Source organism: Xiphias gladius, chromosome 6 (assembly GCF_016859285.1).
Source record: "Xiphias gladius isolate SHS-SW01 ecotype Sanya breed wild chromosome 6, ASM1685928v1, whole genome shotgun sequence".
In the NCBI taxonomy this organism is placed as follows: Eukaryota; Metazoa; Chordata; class Actinopteri; order Istiophoriformes; family Xiphiidae; genus Xiphias; species Xiphias gladius.
Genome location: NC_053405.1, coordinates 23,313,041 through 23,333,841, shown reverse-complemented (window position 1 = coordinate 23,333,841; position 20,801 = coordinate 23,313,041). Strand labels below are relative to the sequence as shown.

Sequence of the window (20,801 nt, the reverse complement as noted above, 5' to 3'; positions counted from 1 at the left end):
AATCTTAGGGCACCCTTAGCTTTTCTATTTTGACACCTCAAGGTGCTGCAGAACTCACTCTGCAACCACTGCACTATACAGTCTTTAGTTTGAACCATGAGTCTTTGCAGTCTTTGTTCATTCCAACCATCATTATAATATTGGATTTTTGAGGTTGAGGTGTTTCAGTGAAATCAGCATATTCTCTCCACTGTCACCTTCCCTCTTTGCATTAATATGTTTTTTTATGTGTGTATTCAGAGTTTATTTGATGGGGGGAAAGGTGTGAAGTAATGACTGATCAGTCTTGTGGTCTCAGAGGACCGTAGTGAATAAGAGAATCGCTTAGACGATACCACAGCATGGCTGCTTTGCTGCAATGTAAAGGGCATGCTGTGACACTAATGTTCGGCTGTTTGTTACTCAAAGTCAAGGCTACAGGGGAGGCTGAAGAAGCTCAGACAAACAAATATCAGGCACTGTGGGTAAGGTTTGGGTTGCTTGAGTTCTGAATTTTCTCTCCCAGTGAAGAGGGGGGAAAAAACGGCAGCAGCCTCATTCCTGTGGGCAATGAGCTATTTTGCCTTTTGTATTATTTCCCTATGAAAAAGCCTCTGGTTTTATCAATAGCAAATGGAAAAAATTCACTGCATGTGTGTTTTGTATTTTTCAGTGGACAAGAGCGAATGAGGCACAGGGACACTATGGAGCGAGGGCACAAACGCCGCAGTTTTGAAAAAGTCAGTGGAGAAAAAGAAAAGCACATAGAGAGGAGGCATAAAAGCGGGGAATGGCAGAAATCACCACGCAGGTCTAACTAAGCCCCAAACACACTCACATACTCCTAAGGAAAAAAAGAATGAAAGATAACAGAATTATCATGTGATTGTCATCTATGTCCTCAACAGCAGCAGTAGCAGAAGCAGTAGGAGGGATGTTGATGAGGACAGGGAAAGTCAGAGAAGACACAAAAGCAAAAAGGCCAAAAGAAATAGGAAGGACAAGGAGATCAACAATGTATTCTCTGCTGACCAAGTGAGGAAATTAAAATCTGACTGACTTTCAGTCTCCCAGTCTATTTTCAAGAGAAACTGCCCTGTGGCATTTTATGGTATGTTGTATCAGAAAATGTACTGCTCCTCAACTAAATTACAGAATGTATTTAATTTATTAGAGAAACTAAAGATAATTATATATTGTGTACAGTGTGCATGTGTTGTAATAGCTCTTAGTGTTGTTTTTGTTGAGTTGAAGTAAGGCTTTTGGATGAAGCTGTGTGAATCTCAGTGAACTGTGCTGTAAACAGATTTTCTCTCAGAGCTCTCTTTTTCAATGACTTTATTGATCATTTAACCAAATATACCATCAGATATACTACACAGGCCGAAGTGTGACAGACAGAACCACAGTAGACGGGCCCCAGACCATCCACTGATACACAGAAACCAAGTCAGTTTTTTTCTTAAAAGTAAGAAAATTAGTAAGGCCTCCACAATGTCACCTTAATTAAATATTATTTTTTAACATGTTATGAACACATTGATCCTTTGTTTTTTAATATACTCTCCTTGCCAGTGGTTTGATAATTTAGCCATAGCTTCTGAAATAAAAGAAAAAAACCTCAACACAGACTACTACTTGGCAACGTGTCCTCAGGTCGATAGATGAAGATGACAACCACTGTCAGTACAAACAGAATGGAGCCTATATTTAAAGGCCATACCACAAACAAACAAAAGAAACATATCACAAGTGCTTGGATCAATACTTAGACACCCAACATTTACAGTAAAGAAATGTGAGTCCAACTTAACGCATACCCTAATATATATAATATACTGGAATTGGCAACGTGTTGTGTCTCCTCTCAATCCACCCACCCGCCTCACTGGATGCTGTGCCAGAGATGACCCTGTCCTCTAAACAGATAATGTCCAACATCAAAGTTAAAGACGGCTCAGGGCTGGATTCTCCCACTTCCGCGTTCTTGGAGGGGCAAGTTAACTTCTGGTAACAATCCAGTCTTTTGTTTGTCCCTCTTCAAACTCCTGGCAAAGTCTCGGCTGTCCATCAGAAGCGAGATATCCATATAGCTACAGCACTATTCTAAGCTTCTCCCACACAGCAAGCTTAGGGTGGTCAACCAGTCAAAAAGCCCTGCCTTCCACGTTCTTCAGTCAGTGCCACTGAAGCAGCGGATGGCTTGGAGCACCACTACAGCAGGCTGCCTGGCCAGGAGACGATGGTCAGGGTGATTCTGCCCCGCAGCTCTTTCAGAAGGCGCACCAATGCTGTGTGGGTCATACCCCATGTACTCTTCCCATTCACCTCAAGCAAGATGTCCCCACACCTACACAGAGAGAGATGCCCATTGAAAAAGTATGCTTAACCTAGGATTATGTAAATTTGCAGGGGTCACGAGGGCAACGTGGAGTACCAAGAAATGATTTGATGGATATAAACTAAAAATTTCAAAAACAGTACTGCTTCTTGCGATTGCATTTTTTGTTGGAGATGATCTACATCATTTTGCTCATGGGAAATAAGTAATATAGGCTGAATACCTTATCCTTCCATCATTGTAGGCTGGTGTCCCCTCCACGATGGAGCGGATAAAAAAAGACTGATTGCAGTTGACCTCCTCCTGACCTCCCACGATACTGAAGCCCAGGCTGCCCGAAGTGCTCCGCCGCAGCACGATGTCTTTGCAGCAGTAGAGATGCCTGCATGTGCCAAGAGGGAGATTAAAAACACTAATCTCTCAACTTCATCTTTAAATCATATATACTTTATGTCCATACTGAGTATGTGTGGTGTAGCTAGATTGCTGAAACCAGCTATGCTCAGAAGACAAAGGCCTGGCAGCGCTTTGAATGAAGGTGTGACTTCCTCCTGGAAGAAGTGATCCAATGAGAATAGTGGAAGTTCTATATCAGTCTCATACAGATATCCCAGCGCTGAGTGAAAATTAAATTCCAATCCTTTTAGTTGCACCACTGGGCTGGACTACATTCCCATGGCGGCTCAGTACTTAGTTTTGACTCCTAATCAATTCACCATTCGAGGAGAAACACATTTTTATTTCACTTTAAGCAGGAGCAGCAGGTGTTTTTTTGGTGTCAGCATACCACTGTCTTCCTGACAGCACATTGTAGTAAGATAAATTCATATGTTTAAAGCTGAGAGAAAGTGAGAGAGTGATATAATAGCGGTGAATATTTAAGCTTAAAACTGTTTTCAAAAAGTGTTTTGAAAGTATAATGAGCATTCTCTCCCAGCTGGCTCTGTCAAATATTCGGTTGGCACCAGCTGGCTGAGGTCAGGGGGACCAGTGTGGGGGATGTAAATTATACTGAGCACAGAAAAAGTAGTAGAAAAAGAATAAAAATGTATTTGGAGTGGATACAGGGAAACCAAGGGGTCCTTACCTGGGTAGCTGCAGCCATGACACCCACAGTGGGGAGTAATCGTCATTAGGCAGTGGACTTTTGGTGTTATTTGTGGGTGAGGGTGTGAGACAGGGCGGCAGTGTGCATTCTTGCAGACTTTCTTCGGGAGAGCGCATCTCCAGGACCTTGAGCACAACGGGAGAGGAGGTGTTTTTCAAGTTGGCCACAGCCTCCCCTCGCGTCACCCCCGTCAAATCCAACCCGTTCACGTTTAGCAAGATGTCACCTGCGGGGGAGGAGGTGGACAGCACAGCTCATCATCCACCCAGGTTTGCTGCTAGGATAATAGTTTTTCAAATTACTTCACAGGACAAGGACTCATCATCTGCCTATTTAATATTCAACAGCCTCCTTTCTTGAACACAAAAGGATGGACACCAAACGCCACCTGTGCTTTAAAAGGCCACCCAGTGATGAAAGTGGGACAAAGAAAAACAGACTGCACGGTCCAGCTTGCTAGTAAGCAATTCAAAGGACAGTTTGCCCTGCAAGCATATGGAAATACAAATGAATAGACTATTACAATCCACAAACATGCTTCATATCCACACAAACAGAGACAGCTGCTGCAGCTATGTCCCATACCAATATAATACTGTGCACCTTGAACCATCCACAGGACAAACAGACTCAGTTTAGTTATATTTTTATTTAGTCTTTATCCTACTGTTACGCTCTATCACAACATTTCTCTAATTCCTCTTATAAAGATATCCTCAGGTGGGGTTAATATGGTTATGTTTTAAGATGGATATGCTGCAATCGGCTGTTGGTTTCATATAACGAAATAATTAAGTACTCCACAAATTCTCTGGAACACAATAAGTCCTGAACACTGCTATGCTAATGTTTGTTTGTAAAGTGTGTTAGAGCCAATTTGTAGAGCACTGAACCAGAACAGCACCACTGAATTTTCCGCTGGAGGAATAACCCTCATAATGAAACACAAGTTTTAAGTGTTCATCAATCACCCCTTCCGTTTAAGTATTCATCACCAAAGCCAAATCCATGACAGTCTGCCCGCCACTATGTGAGCTCCAACAACACTCAATGACAACCTCACAAAAGAAAATACTCTATTCACTAAATTAACTAATTATATGAATAAGAGCACTGAACATGACATTCCTTGTAATAGCAAATATGAGTAATATTCTGATGATTACAGGATTGAGTGTGCACGGTGTTTAATAAAAAGAGACAATAAGATGTTCATTTTGTAATTCATTTTACCTTTGCGAATGGAGCCCTCCTGTCCCACCACTCCATCAGGGTCCACGTTTGTGACATAGATGGGGAGGTCCCACCCTCGGCTGGACATGCCCCCTGCCACCGTCATACCCAGGGAGTCATACGGTTCCTTAGTCAGAGTAACTGTCTTCTCGTAGCATGCAGGCTTCTGACAAGAGTCCTTCACAGGGGATAGGGGCAAATTAGTAATGGCCCTTACAAACACTATAATATTGTAAGGTCTTGACCTTACTCTGTAAAGGGCCTTGAGATAATGTATGTTATGATTTGGTGCTATATAAATACAATTTAATTGAGTTGAATTTTAAAAGCAACACGGCTGTTTTTGCTCCAATACCATGAACTGTGTTTATGCCCCACCGTGATGGTAATGTACATAAAGACGTGCATGACATTCATAACTGGTGTTGACATAGTGACGTTTTTCTTTGTGTATTCATATTCTTAAAAACATTATAAATCAAGACCGCATGACATGAGCTCAACTGTTATACCAAGGGCACCTTCTATAGACTACACAAACTAATTAGATTCTGGAGCAGGACATTTGCACATTAATAAGGACTGTTTTCTCTGCGACCGATTCCCTTATTGGTAAGCGAAAACCACCCATGTTATGCTATGGGAACAAGAGTCTAATGACAGACATATTTGCTAATTAATGAACAACCTCATTAGCACAACTGGTTATGAATAATATGATGGTTATAAGGGCGAGACATCAGGTGACTCAAGAGCCTCTTCATTCTGTGTCCATGTTTGATATAAAGAAACTGATTAATTCCTAGATGTCATCATGCGCAATTTGGTTTGGTGTATGAGGCTGCGTGGGATATAGTGAGTTTTTTATTTATGGGAACTCAGAGGGGGGAGGGTGAGGGAGAGTAGAGTAGTAATGAATAACACATGGACACATTGAGGTTGATGGGATGTAGCTTGTGCTGCTTTGCTAATGTGCTGCATTCACACATTTCTGCGGCGCTTGCAGGAGGAGATCAATCACATGACTGACCCCAGGGCATGGCACTGGGTATTACTGTGTGCACATTGTCCACACTTAATGCCTTCCTGCACAATATGCAGTAGGTTGTGTAAGTTGTGTGCCGTACGTTATTGTGTGGTGTACTATGTATGTAAATATGTATACCTTCATGAGGAACAAAGACAGACTAGTCCGAAGTAGGGTTTTTGCAAACATTTTCAAAATGGGTACTTTCAGTCATAATAGAGACTCTTTTAATCTCTCTATCCAAAAGTAATGAAATTTGCCTACCGAATCCATTAAAGCTCACTAATTACAGTGACACATTATATCTCGTTTGTTTAACCCATACAAAGACTGAAGTGTAAACGACAAGCTATGGTTGGACTATTTCTTGGCATGGCAAAGTAACTTTTAATTAAAGTTTTATTTAGTGCGCTTTAGAGGTGGCATTTTGTTATTTTTGGACGGAGCGATTTTTCCCCTCTCTCTTGTCCCCACGCTGAGCTAAAGTAACCAGTTGCTGGCTGTAGCGTCGTATTGACCGAACGGACGCAAGACTGGTAATGCATATTTAGGGACAGTGATATACAGAAGCTAACCTCACTGGCTGGGGAAAAGCTATTGATGAAGGATGGCAAAGATACTCTAAATCCTGCAGGGCCATGGGATGTTTTTTTCTGTGTGGTGAAAAAAAAGATGGCTGATGCAAATGCAACAGCTCTGTGAGAGGACTGGACTGTCCACTGTACTGCTTGAATGACATGCTGATCTTTGATGGGAGAATAATACCTCCATGGATCATTTGCATCTGAAAGGGAATATTTATCACGGGAAGGGGAGACGATGGAACAAAGCTCTTCACTGTGTATTGGTACTCTTCTTGTCTCTTGTATATGTATCTGTACGTGCCGCTCACCAGCAGTGTTTGTTCTATATCCACAGGGGAATAAGGTGGGGGACCATCCATGCCCCACGGAGCTTCTTGTAAGATGTCTGGGGTAGGAAGGCAGATCTGACGAGACACTATGAAGTGGACACGCTCCTCGCTTGCCTAGAGATCATTAAGAGACAACAGAAAGTTTAGACATGAGTTGCAAATGATACTGAGGCAACACACACTTTTTAAGGTTCACCACTCTTATGTCTGCATGGTAAATATAAGGCTACAGCGAGCAGCCAGTATAACTATTTTTTTTATCTTCAGACAGTTCCAGGCTAGCTGATTCCCCATTTCCAGTCTTTATGCTAAGCTAAGATAACCACCTGAAGATTTAGTGAAAGAGTGATATCAGTTTTCTCAAAAACATCTAACTACTCCTTGAAAATTGGTCACTGGAGCATCAGAGCTGGAATTTCTTTCACCTCCATCAAAGATTTCAAGGCAGAAATCTCAAAAATCTGGACAAATAAAACCAAGACTATCTGGATATCTAGATACCACTGGACATACAGTAAGTGTGAAAATATTTTGACTTTTTTTTTCCAATTGGGGTGAAACTTTAAGAAGAAATTTGCAAGAAACCCATGGTCAGTTACAGTTTAAATTCACTGCCACGTATTAGTAACCTATTTTGCAATTCAGAGTCCTACTACTGAACTGCAAGTCCAGCTTTCATTCACATATTTGAAGGAAAGTGGTCCAGTAGACACACACACTGGCTGGCTGCTTCCCTCTCCACCCTTCTCTCATTCCTCTGAGATTTCCCCTGGTCTTTGTAGCACAGAGCTGACTTCTGAATTAGCCCGTCCAGCCCATTATTGTCTTAGTTGGACTAATTTAATTTCTTCCCTGCCAGTTCTTAATCTCTGACAGAACGTGCCCGCTCTGAGAGGCCATCTTGGCTCCACAGAGACCCAGAAGAGCCAGTCAGACTGCTCACACAGGAACTCCGGGCCCAGAGACCCTGCACACTCAGCCACAAACATGCTGCAATTAACCATTATTAACAACAAACACACCACCATTGACTGGCATCAACCAGGAACGAGAGGCAGCTGCATAGCCCGGTCCATCAGGGAATCACCACAATTAAATACTATTAACTGCAGTGAGTGCAGACACAACAGCACAGTACAACACAATTAGCCTGAATCACCACAATTATCTTTAATACCTCAGAGACCCTGAGTAAGAACAGAGCCCAGTTGTTTATGGTCTGTAATGACGTGGACTAATGTGAGTGTCATAACTATGAACTTTATGTAAAATGCTAAGACCTGCTGTCTTAGTTAAATCGATTCATTTATAGAAAAACCTACAGACTTTCCCTTAACCCCTCCTGACTGACCTGGATAAGCAAAGCAGCGTGTTCTGGTGCTCCATAACGTAGATCGTGCCCATTGATGGCCAGCACGCGGTCACCAACACACAACTGTCCATCACGAGCTGCCAGGCCTCCCTCCAGCAGGTGAAAGATATAGACTCCATGTTCCTCTGGCCGCCTCACTAGCTTAATGCCCAGCTGCTCTTCTGGAGTGCTTTTATTCAAGACCACGTGGATGCTGTCATCCCTCAAGGGATGGTGTGCTAGGCCGTGAGATGCGTGGCCCCCAGCGCCGTCATGGCTGTGCCCGTAGCCATGTGGGTGGCCATGCGAGTGTGAGCGGTAGCGATGGCGCTGTTCCCTCAGCACGGTTAGTCGGAGGAGTTGGCACGGCTGTTTAAGGGTCGCCATGGCGTAGCAATGGGGTACGTTGCTAATGTCAATGCCATTTACCTGAGAGTAAAGCAGAGATGGAAATGAAATTATAACTTTGATTACTTCTTATTAACATGGGATACTACTGTAATTGTTTCCATGGTACCTTCAGGATCATGTCCCCAGGCAGCAAGCGTCCATCCCGTGCAATGACACCTTCTCTGTAGATATCCTGGATGAGGATGCGAACCAAGGGTGTCTCATTGCCGCCGACAATGGTGATGGCCAGCGGTTCTGAGGGATCCACCCGCGTGATCTTAATACTGGTAACTTCACCATCAGGAATCAGGTGATGGAGCTGAGGAAGAGCCAGCACTAAAGAAGAAGATGGGAGGGAAGGAAAAGGCTGATTTTAGTTCTACTGCACAAGGATAAGACAAAGCAAATTTGAGGAACAGCCAAATAAAACAGAAGAGGAAGTGGGAGAAAGAGAGCCTTGCGGAGGGAAAGAGAGACATCGAGAGAGAAACAGCGGTAGACCGTGTTGGTGAGGCTGAGCAGTGGAACCAGCTGTCTCTACTCCCTCAGGTTAGTAAAACAAACTTGTACAAGCCAAGAGGGAAAATTTATTTGGCCGATTATCCTGCTTGATGTTTGTATCATTAGTCACATACATCTGTAGCAAGTATGCTTGGGAAAACCCTCAGTTTGAAATTTCCACAAAGTTATTACTTGGGAAAGGATGTAAGAAAAGCTGTAACACACACAAGCTTTTTGAATTGTCCAACCAATGCACTGTGAAAATGTTCATTGAAGAAGCGTGTATTTTCTCGTTTTTCTTGAAACAAGTAAAAGAAATCTGCTCAAGATAACTCAATCGATGTAACAAAACTATGACATCAAAACTTTCAATTTGCATTTGAAGCAATTTTTGTTTCACTGCAAAACTCAGTCAGCTCAATCAATTCACAGGACTCTGCCATAACCATAAATGCAAGACTTTACTTGGCCGAATAATAATACACAAACCTGATTGAAAATCTTAATATTTCTGAGAAAAATTTACTTTTCTGCTAGTTTTTTCAGATTCTATTGTGCAAGTTCATCTCCCCTCATGCCTAGTGGTGAATTCCACTTACCAGGAGAATGACACATCCTGGACTTGACCATGTGGAGGTGGGTGGGGATGTTTTGTGACTATTTTGGCCAACAGCCTTGGCCAGTACATGACAGAGAAGATTTATTTCGTCTTATTCCCTTTTTTTTGTTTTTTTTGGTTATGAAAAATGTCTCACTCTCCTTATTCCTCAGCGGGCTGTCCCCCTCTGAGTCTGTTGCTCTGTAGATTCAGTCGCTTGTTCTACTCAAATTGCACTTTCTCCAAAGTCAATATTTTCTCTTTATCACAGCAGATTGCTCCAAGGGTGGAGAGCACATTAACACAGAGACCTGCAGCTATTATGTAACCTTTCCATCTCTCCATCACACACCCTTTCAACCTCTGTCTCTCTTCATTCTGTCATTTTTCTTTATTTTCACCCACCTCTCCATCCATGGGGACATTACTATGCCATTTGTTTACTTATCTCTATTGTTTTTTTTCCTGTATCTGCTCTTCCCTCTATTTTTTTCTGTGTGGAACTATCATTGCTTAACTCTCCATCCTCTGTCTATCTTTGTCTCTCCAGTGGCTGCCAATGAATATTTAAACTATTCTCTCAACATCCACAGTGATAGCCTCAGAGAATAGTCTAGTCGCTGATCATTCGTCACCCTTCATTCTTAGGCAATACCACATTGCAAACTGCAGTTCTACCCCAAAATCAAGCTCTCTTATACTTGGCTATATGTCCCCCTCTACTTTACCATACCAAGGCTCGTGCTGTGGATATTACATTAAATACCTCTTGAGCACATCTTCTTTTCTACATAACATCTTATGGATCTACCATGTCAAGAACACTGCTGTCCCTGGAGGCTACTCCATCAACTTGGTGCAAACCTGTTGACCCTGTCTGTGTTAGAGGGAGAAGGAGAGGAGGAGGGGATACAAGGGAGAGAGAGAGGTGGAGTAGGAGAAGACTGCGAGAAGAAGGATGAGATAGGAGAGGAAAAGAACAAGAGGTGGAGAGGGGAGGGGAGGGAGGATGTCATCAGCCTTGTCTCCAGTGACCCCCTGTATCCCATCCCTGTCCAGAGTGCCTGAGGCTACCACTCTCCCTCCTGATGCGTCTCTATTGATGCACCGGTTGACTTATGCAATCTGCAGCTGAATTATTAAAGAAACATATGCTACAGTTACACTGTGGGCTCCCAGCCGTGTCACCCTCGGCTGTATGCACACATTGGGAAACACGCAAGCATGTTGAGCACTGTCCTCAGAGAACTGTAAAGTGCAGACACAGCAGTGACGTCATACAATCAGGACACAAAACAAAACGTACAAGCACAAAAATATACACCTTAAAAAAAGACAGAGAGAGACATATAGACCTTGATCCATACCTTCCTGAGGTACAGTGGAATTCCGGGCATTGTCTCTCTCTTCAGATGTCTCATTGCTCACTGCGTTGCCACTCTTGGTCCTCCGCAGGACACTAAATGCCCGGTTCAACCTCCTGAAGGAGCGGCTCCTCACGGAAGAGCGGTCAAAATTTCTGACTGCAAAGCAGACGGGAGAAAGAGAGGCACTTTATAGATTACCTCACCCTGAACATGCCCGGACATGTCTGAATCTGCCTCCTCACAGCCAATCAAATGCCTTTTCAGGCTTTAGTGACCATTTAGACTGAAAATAGAAGTGCATAAAAAAAAAAAAACACGAAAAGAACTGTGTTGGTGGGTTGCTGTAGGTGCAGGTAAGAAGATTAAATAACCGTATGATCAAAGAGGCCCAGTTTGAATAACATAAACACGAGTTTTAAGGTTCACTGGATCCCAAAACATTGCTCATTGTTTTGTAATACTATGACACAAGATGTTACAACTCTGGTAAGTCTTTTTCCCCCTCAACTTGACGTCAGTGAGATAAACAGTAGAATTACTCACTGTTACCAAGTATGATTGGCTAATACAGTTTATTGCTGGATGAATTTGCATTGCACTAAAAGGTACTTGAGTAGGGTAGGAGCTGATTATTTTTCCCATGATACTGATTCCCAATACCTAAACTCAGCATATCTGACAATACCGAGTACCAATCCGGTAAAAGTGCTCTCTTTTTAGCAAATTTTAAATATGTATACCTCAATGTGTGGAAATCATCAGCATCATTTTATGCAAGGTAACATGAGTCATCAGCCTAAATGAATGTAACTGATAAAGGAAACAATGAATTTATAATTCACAATTCCCGTTCTTTTGTTAGACCTCAGGGAAACTCACAATGCGATTTGGTAGAAACAGAGAATGTAAACTTAACTTTTGTTTGTCACAAGAAAACTCCACAGGGGACCTTTAAGGAAACAAGTTGAGTCAGGTTCAGCTTTTTTGCCAGATAGTCCTTTAGCTTTCTTGTGCTGGAGCCCTCTGTCACCGCAGTGGTCTCACTGAAATGAATGCGGAGACACTCCAGCCTTTTCATTTAAAGTTTATTTGTTGAGCCCAAATAATGCAGCTTTTTTTGATGATCGAGGGGCTGTTTTCAACCGGAGGCTGTTAAATTAAAAAACTCAATCATTGCTGAGCATAGTTACATGGTTGCATAACCACAGCAGTGATGTAACACACTGTGGACTCTACTGACCATGTCCAAAAGAGATGCTCCCAGAGAGACTCTTGTCTGGTACTTTGCTTTTCTCAGAAAAGTACAGACAGACTACAGGAGGTTGCAGTGGAGAAGCAGCAGCCCCAGCCCGGCTGCACTGAGCACAGGGCAGCGAACCTCCGCAGCACCCCTCCCTCCCTCTGCGGGCCCAGGGAGATGCGAGGCCTCCTGACAGCCACATTATTCTTTAAAAGCGCCAGCCGCTTCTGGAGCTGACAGCTTGTTCAGCAGTTGTGGCGCTTGTAGTGGTGGTGGGCGCTCAGCCGGCCAGGCTTAAAGTGCTGGTGCAGCGTCATTTGGTGTCCCCACTGCCTGTATGCTCACATTAGGGGTTTTTGGAGATGGATGGGCGGGGGCGCAGAGAGGATCACTCATGACTGCTTCCTGGTTTCACAGGTGGGAGAAATGGAGGGAGAGCTGCGATCACATCATTGGGCATTAACATAGACTTGCAGCTATACTTAACCTACCTCTCCTTCCATTTCTCCTTGACTGCACAATGTACCTGCTCTCTCAGTGACTTTCTCCCTCTGTTACTCTTCTGTTTTCCACAAAGAGAGATTTTATGGATTGGTGAAACAAACAAGGCAGTAGACCTAATTGGCTAACAGGATTTCTATCAGAGACAATTAGGGAAAACAAAGACTGTATTTGCCAGGCTGAAACGAGTGGCTGGGTTATACGTCATCAGTCTGCAAGTGTAAGTGTAGACCGATCAGCCACAACATTAAAACCAGTTACCGGTACCTGGTTTTAATGTTGTAGCTGATCAGTGTATGTATGAACATACTGGCATCACTGGCCCTAGTTTTGACTAGGGGGACCATGTAGCTGTGACTAGAAAGCTCTCTACTCTCTATTGATTTTCAATCTGTCATTCTGGCAAACACACACTCCCTCCAGAGCTCTCTCTCTTCTCAGATAACTTCAGGGTATCATGCGGTATTGAACATGACCATACACAAACACAAACACACAAACATCCGCTCGCCCACTCACACTCACTCTTCTTGGTGCTGCTGCGGGCGGCCAGGCTGGTCGTGCTGCCTGACTGGCTGTTGTCCTCCATGCTGGGGTCGAAGGCAGGGTTGACCAGACCTGGCTCATCCGACAGGAGGGCCACAGCGGCAGAGGCGGGGCCGTCGTTGGGCAGCGTTGCAATGGTGAGTTCTGATGTGCTGTCGGTGCATTCGCCCTCCTGCGAGCGTCGTTTCCTGTCTGCTGAGAGCCCATAATGAGAGGCCCCTTTACACCTGCACACAGGGATCAAAAGGTCAGTTTCAGACTCGAATTACACAGTTGGCATGCTTTACAGTTGGCATGCTAATACCAGACATGTTGATGAAATGGTGACATTGATGATTTGACACAGCATTCTGAAATTCTATAATGAACTACATGCAGTGATGACAGCAAAAAAAAGCATCGCTTATCACAGTAGAGTGAAAATCAACAAATTCATGTTAAGATCAAAGGAAAAGGTCACATTCTCAAGATTAATGTGAGCAGATTTCAGCATCTCATCCCTCCTGAGGCTTTCTACATGCTGACCTCTGTTTTCTGTTTTCAGACGGCCCCACACAAACACTGCTTATCTGACCTTAACACTCAAACAGAACCACTCTAAGATACCACGCAGCCTGTAAATAAGCCACAACAGCAAATGTTGTGGCTTATTTACAGAATATATGTCCCGGTGCTGTCACTTGAAATTCACACAGCAGCTCACTGAGAATGTATCAGGAATGTCACATTTATTCCCATAAAGAAAAAAAAAAATACACCTTTGTGACAATATCTGAATCGAATGTTTGACGGGTTTTTTCTGTGGCTGAGAGTGTGAGCATCCCCGACAGATGATTGAATATAAAGGTAAGAAAATACTCATTAGAGGGGAGAGAGGGTGGGTAACTGACACAACATTTGAATATAAAACAGAGATCGTCTGAATGTTCTCAAAATCAAATCTAATTCCTAAGTTCCAGATGTCTCCTTGCCGTCAACACCACAACCCCAACACATTTACGCAGTCTCTCTCTCTCTCTCTCATTACACATATACAGAGATACACACCCGTGTACACACTCATACACAAATTACGCTACACGCCATAAAAGGCTTTTCATACTGACAATATTAAATTGGGAATGTTTGTGTATCAATTACAGATATCCCTACAGAACAGGGTATTGTGTTGTTGTGGAATTTTCCTCCATCTGTAAGCCATAAAGGCTTTGAGCTGACGCTTCGTCAGAGGCAGAAATAACACTGGCTTGTCTCTCCGGCTGTCTCTGCGGAGCCATCAGCGCAAACATTAACTGGGTTTTAATGAGCTGGATCTAACCCAGGCTCTGCTTCAACAGTAGCTCAGAAAAACAAGAGGAGCAGCATCCATTATCCTGTATCGTAAGATGTAAGATTGGCTGGGTACCACTGAATCTTACAGTATATGACGGATATTAAGCCAAAAGGAGAGGTTAACTAACAGCAAGGTAAAATAGTGGCAATCATTGCAGAGCCACATAAGAGTACACGCTGGTGTGCCATTTGAGCTGAGGGAGGCCATTGGTCCCCATAGGGCACCACATCACTAGAATCATTTTGTCTCAATAAGAGCTGTCTAGGTGGGTCATGCACTCTTTTCATATTTCATAGGGAACATCATTTCATCCTAAAGTGGCTTCTATATCTCACTTGTAGCCACAAGTCAGAATGCCAGATACAGCATTACACAAAGCTGAAGTACCTATTGATCTCAGTGGGCTCTGTGACATAACACTGCGTTACAGTTCATGTGCCTCTGCATGTGTATCTGTGTACCTGTGTGTGGGCAGTGCCATTGTGAGTTATTCTCGTTTCATTCAGTTAGTAAATTGAATGCTATCAAGCATGTCCATGCACCAACATAACCACTTAACTGAGTGGAGTGGTTGAATAGGGCAATATTTCAATCGCCAGCAGAGGAGAGCGCAGTGCTGCAGTCTTGAGGGGGCAGAAGCTTTCCTCCCGTCACTCACTATCAATTAGAAGAATTAAAGCCAAATGCAGCTTGGAAACTCTACTGGTACTAACACAACTGTCTTCAAGTGGCTGCAAAAATTATTAGTTGCAAAGAGTAGTTTTGCACTGAACAAATACCTTTGTGCGTACCATTTGGCAGCGCTGATTATACTGTAGTTTCTGACTAAAACATTTGCTCCCTTTTTTTCCCCTACACACACATATTACACACAGACACACACCTTTGATAGGGACTTTAATGGCAAAACTGGTCCGCTGACTATATGGAATTGAAGGCTTAGACAACATTCCCATTTCACCGAGGATGGTGGAAAATGGAAAACCACATTCAGTCAGTGGAGATGGGCAAATACAGTTGAATAGAGGTTGATTCAGCGACATCCATCTTACAGACCACCCAAAATTTTAGAAAAATGTCTGTCCAAGCATTAATGAATGCACACTACTCAAAGCATTTGGGTTTGGATTGGCTGCCTGACCATTGAGGATCTTAAGGGCTTCATTTCTATAACATATACTGTGATTCTAGAGTGTGTAAAAAGATGAAGAAAAATACATTCAGAACTGCCCCACTATGAGGAACAACAGATACGAGTTGTAGTTTTTGATAAGTCACAGAAACAAAAGGCCATCACAACACAGAGTCTCTGAGACAGCAAAACACAGCCATTGTTTAGCGTGCGACTGATTTATTAAAGGCTTCGTTTCTCGTTAAGAGATAATAGGAGCACATAGAGTTGGCTTAAAGCCGTCGGCACATCTCAGCTGCTTAGACTTTAATGTTTGAGTTTTAATGTTTAAGAATAAAGTATGTGCTGTCTGAGGTTACAGGCAGGGAAACATGACAGAAACCCCTTGTCTTTCTCACCAGGATGGGCTTGGAGCTTTAGAGCCTAGGTAAGCGAGCCAGTTAAGTCTGCTCACCGGAGAGGTTAAGTGCTTGCGTGGACATCCACATTTACACACTTTCCCACTACTTATATTCTTCCTTCTTTTCCCTCTCTCGCAAACAAACATTCTTTTGTGTTTATTGATGGACGTTTGAGTGCTTATGCAAAGCTATCCTTTGCTCGTGAAGCATCATTTTTCAGGGGATGATCACTGAGCTCAGAGGATGCTCATTAGCACCGCAGTATCCTTGTCTCGGTCAGCACAGCCTCAGTTATCACATTATCTCTCTATACCCTGGGATCTGTGGCGAGATAAGGAATGAAGGCACAAAAACATCCTCGGCACTCTTACCTCTCCCTCCTCTCCCTCCTCCCCTTTCTTTCCTCCACTATTTCCAGCGCAATAACAATTACCCATGATGCTTTCAGTGACATGGTGGTCGTGCCGAAGCGTCCTGACTGTGACACGCACACAGCCTTGTTCTTGTGATGTGAAATAAACACCAGCTCACAACTCATCAAAGCCTGCGAGATTCTCCAATCCTCTTTAGGGGTGAGTGGATTATCCTTACTAACCCAAATACTCTCTCAGCTCCCTGACTGCCACAGACAATCATGTTGGGCCACACTCCGCATCCAGCCCAAATTACCTCTGCTGAGGTGATAATTCCAGGTCAGACAGTCAGATACAGAAACTGTGCTGTGTCTGGGGGCATATTTTCACATGCTGCGGACCTGTAACACACTGTACTCATGCGAATGGCTTGGAATCTAAAGCACTGTTTATACACAGTGTCATCTGTGAGGAACAGTATTTTGACCTGTATGTTTGAGTGACTTTGCTTCCTTATTAATCTAAAAGCAGCAGCAGGCAGTTGTTCCTGACGAGTTCAGACAACTTCCTGATGCTCTTGATAATACACCAGCAACACCTGACATATCGGAGCCCGAGAGAAAAACGAAAGAATCTTCAGTTGCACTATGATCCTGAATGTGTGGAATACAAGTGTGTAATATATGGGAGGTTTTCTTTTGTGAGAAAAACGAATGTGGGAGAATCTTAAAAGTGACAGAATGTGCGTTGAGTTTATACTCGGAGGACTAATGGATATTGGAAAGCACAGGCGCAGTTGGTGCAATATTCAATGACTTCTTAGTCACTCTGATTTATTAGTTTTCAGCACAGAAACATCCTCGTTGCTGCCACATTATGAGCTAAAAAAGGCCATTTTAATTTTCTTTCATCAAGTGCCTGTGTCCCAATGCAAAAGTTAGGCAAATAATGCTAAGAAAAAAATCATTAAAACTGAGAAATGTTTAATGGACCCTGGCTTTACTCTATTCTAATCGAGCTGATTCAAGCATGGAACTCCTGAGAGAGAACTGTCTGTTCATACAGCTTTTGTCATCAAGGAGTAACTCTCTTTAGACCAGTCTGAGCTGTAAAAAAACACAACAAAAAACGGCACTCTGGGGAAGCACCTGTGGCCCGGAACAGGCACATACACAAAGTAGCTAAACAACACTGCTGGTGCTTTGTCCATTAATTGAATTTATGTTGATAAAGGACTGAATTGAACATTTCTCCTTGATTCGATTAGTATATCAATTACTCCTTTATCACACTCTTGAGTCACATGCCAAACACATAAAGTACAGTTTGATTGGGAGGGAAAAGACAGAATGATGGATAGATATATATATAGAGAGAGGAGAGAGTGACATAAAGACAGACAGAGTAATCCAGTTAATGACAAACCACAGGAGTGTTAATCAGAGGATATGCTGGTGTGTTGATTGGGTCCGCCTGCTGTGAGGGGTAATCCCATCTGCCGCATGAATAGGGGGTGAGACCACAGCTATAGGGGACACTCTCTGCTCTAGGAGGAAATTTGGGCTAAACTTGTTTCCTAAGACAGATCTGCTAAATTGACGTAGGAGGCGAGGTTTAGTTGGGTGTGACTGCTTACAGCCTTTGACGAAGAAATTCATACAGAAACCAAAAGGGACTGTGAACAACAGCCCACACGGCACATAAATCCCGTGTTTGAGCTTTCCTTTGTGTTCCTGTGCAGCGGCAGGCTCAGCAGGTTTGGCATGCTTAATGCATCTGTGGGTTTACGAGTTCGAGACGAGACCTTCCAGCCAGCACAGACCTCAGCCGAGTCAGCCTGTTAGAAACACCCCAAACTCTGAGTCATGGTTTTTCAGCCAATCAATATGTACGATCATCAGTTGAGTCCTGACCCCATGATCAGGTTGGAAGGACATTTATGCAGCATTTAGTGTGTCAGTGTCTGGTTTCAACCAAGAGGACAATCTCACACTACTTTGTCAACAGAGAAGAGCACAGGAAGTACTAGAGCTGATTTGTGAACTTACTAATGCACCTCATATATGTCCATCTCAACAGTGGCTGTTTTCCAGCCCTGCAGTGAAATACTATGTGTACATTTCTCCCACTGAAGCGCAGAAAACTCAATTCCAACTGTAATTCCCTCTACGCTACAGTACATGATCACAGAGAATCCCCGCCAGGCTGTTGTCCCACATTGCTCTTGGCACCTTTAGCCTATATTTCTCACTCTGTGCCACACTAGCCCTTGGCAGTGTCCTGGTTTCTGTACCTCCACGTGCCATGGTACAACTTCCTGAAGCACAGCCAGCACTGGTCAGCCCAACCCAAAGCCCTGGCTCTCACTAGGCCACTGTTCACGTGAGAGATTAACTCCACACTGCTTTCCTCTCTGCTGTCAGTTACACCCTGCTGGCTCCCTGCTCTGAAGGTCGCTCATACGGAACCCCTCCAGCAGATTAGCCTGCTGCAGACAGGAGACGGTAGAAAATATTGCATGTTAAACACGTCAAGCCTCAAAGACCCTAAACAGCAGCCAGACTTTAAGGCAGCCAGAGGCAAAAGTTAACAGACAACTATTTTCACAACACATCTATCTCCAGTGATATGGCTTATAAAGTAGGGCACTTGATGTAAATGATTCAGCACAGATATGAAAGTGCACTGCATTGCGGAAACAAATACAATTTATTTAGCTTTGGTAAAAACACATTTACTATAAAACATAACATACAAAGCTCAGTCCCGTCTTTAAACCCTCTCTGCATGACGACTAACACCTGTTCACCTTGCTAGTGTGCTGTCTTTCAGCTTAAACAGAAACACATCTGAGAGGAAGGCTCTGCTTAAGTAAACACTTTGACCTGCTACTCACTTATCTCATGAATAAATGAATACATACATAATTGATCTGTTCTTTTGTGACTGTGTATTTACACATGCATTGTGCACACTTCAATCACAAATTGGTATGTTTCCTGCTATTTGTTTTCTGTGAAACGTAATGAATAATATGAAATTTATGCATTCATCTGTTTGTTTGTGAACAAGTTCACATGTACTTTCATGTGTGATTGTGCGGTGCAGTATGCACTGTTTCAAACTACTGTTCCTTGTAGACCTTTTGTTTACCCATGCATAAAAATGCTCCCATGTTGGAGCCACTGGATGTGCTTCATAGTGTAAATCCCATAATGAAATAATTAAGCTGATTTTATGTTATCTCCTTTCGAAAGCTGTGCAAGTTGTTTAAGAGGGTAGGAAGTAGGCTTTTCGCCTGATTTTTATCTCAGCCACTCTCCCCCCGGCCTTCCCTGTATTTCTGGCCTGCCAGATACAATGAGACAGGGAAAGCAGTCTCACTACAGAACAGGGATTAATATTTAATCCAAACAAAAGTCTAATTAGTGAAGGCTGCCCCACACTTGGAGCGACTACGAGGCCAAAGAGGGCATGGCATGGTGCACTGCCTTTGACTTGAGATGGACCTGGTGTAAACTTATGACTGGTATTGTTCAGATCAGCGAATGCGTGGCAGGCGGGTGGCTAATCCTGTTAGGATGCGTCCATGCTGAAGATGTCCGGAGCACTGAGACTGCGCACGCCTCTTGATGATCAAACACCTCCTCGATGAGGGCTGAAAGGACGGAAGCTAAGCTAATCATGGTGTTTAAGACATCTCAGCCCAGGCCCAGAAATGAACATAGATTCATCATTAATTGTCCAAAGGACTGCACTGTGATTATCAGGGGAGGCCATAGGGGCTGGGGGAGGCAATAACCAAGGTCTAATGGTGTCTGTGTGTGTGTGTGTGTGTGTGTGTGTGTACATGTGTTAGGAAGTAAGGAGTAAAAAATCCCAATCTAGGTGTTCTCCTGTGTGTGCCAGTACTGCGTTTGTAATGGCTGGTGCCGAAAGAGTAAAGTGTCAGACATTATAGTCTGTATACAAGCCTGTGTACCTGTATTTATGTGTGAGGAAGGGAGATTGCAGCCACTCTCATTTTTCCCTATAATAAGCTCGCTATAGTAATCACATGAATTGAAAGACGAGAAAAATAAGATTTGAGGGAGAAAAATTAGTGGAGAGAGGGAGCAGGAAAAATAGAGGCAGGCAGAGACGGTGGTCAGCTGGGGGCTGCTCCTGTCAACAGCATGGATAAAGACAAATGGTGTGCCACTGCTCTCTAGCCAGGCAGAAAAACACCACATCCGCGTTTGTCTGCTCCTGGTTTCTCTTTCTGTCATGTCATAATCAGCAAAAGACCTCACTGTCACAAGCACAGAAACACACTCTCTCTGCCCAACTATCAATATTTCTCACTTAGTGGGTTTAGTCACTGTCAGGGACAAATCTGATCATTTTATTTACAAGGAACCCCTCATTGAAACGACCCACATACTGTACTGTGCGTTCTGGGTGTCATCGCCATGGCAGCCTTACTTATGGCCAGATGGAAGGCAGGC

At 43.4% G+C, this 20,801-nt stretch overlaps 1 protein-coding gene across 4 annotated transcripts in view; it reads right to left on the bottom strand.

Moving 5' to 3' along the window:
• Positions 1-1,307: 1,307 nt before the first annotated feature.
• The window catches only part of lnx1 (ligand of numb-protein X 1), a 60,652-nt gene continuing 41,158 nt past the window's right edge, over positions 1,308-20,801 (bottom strand). For 3 of the 4 annotated variants that reach the window (XM_040127827.1, XM_040127826.1, XM_040127828.1), the window contains 9 exons: positions 13,069-13,322; positions 10,809-10,964; positions 8,470-8,678; positions 7,953-8,381; positions 6,581-6,715; positions 4,662-4,839; positions 3,408-3,654; positions 2,544-2,702; positions 1,308-2,329 (listed from right to left, as the gene is read on the bottom strand). In XM_040127827.1, coding sequence (XP_039983761.1) covers positions 2,194-2,329; positions 2,544-2,702; positions 3,408-3,654; positions 4,662-4,839; positions 6,581-6,715; positions 7,953-8,381; positions 8,470-8,678; positions 10,809-10,964; positions 13,069-13,322 — 1,903 coding nt within the window. In that variant the 3' untranslated portion in view covers positions 1,308-2,193. Of the gene's footprint in view, positions 2,330-2,543; positions 2,703-3,407; positions 3,655-4,661; positions 4,840-6,580; positions 6,716-7,952; positions 8,382-8,469; positions 8,679-10,808; positions 10,965-13,068; positions 13,323-20,801 lie in introns of those variants that run through there. The other variant, XR_005707539.1, reaches the window with a different exon arrangement.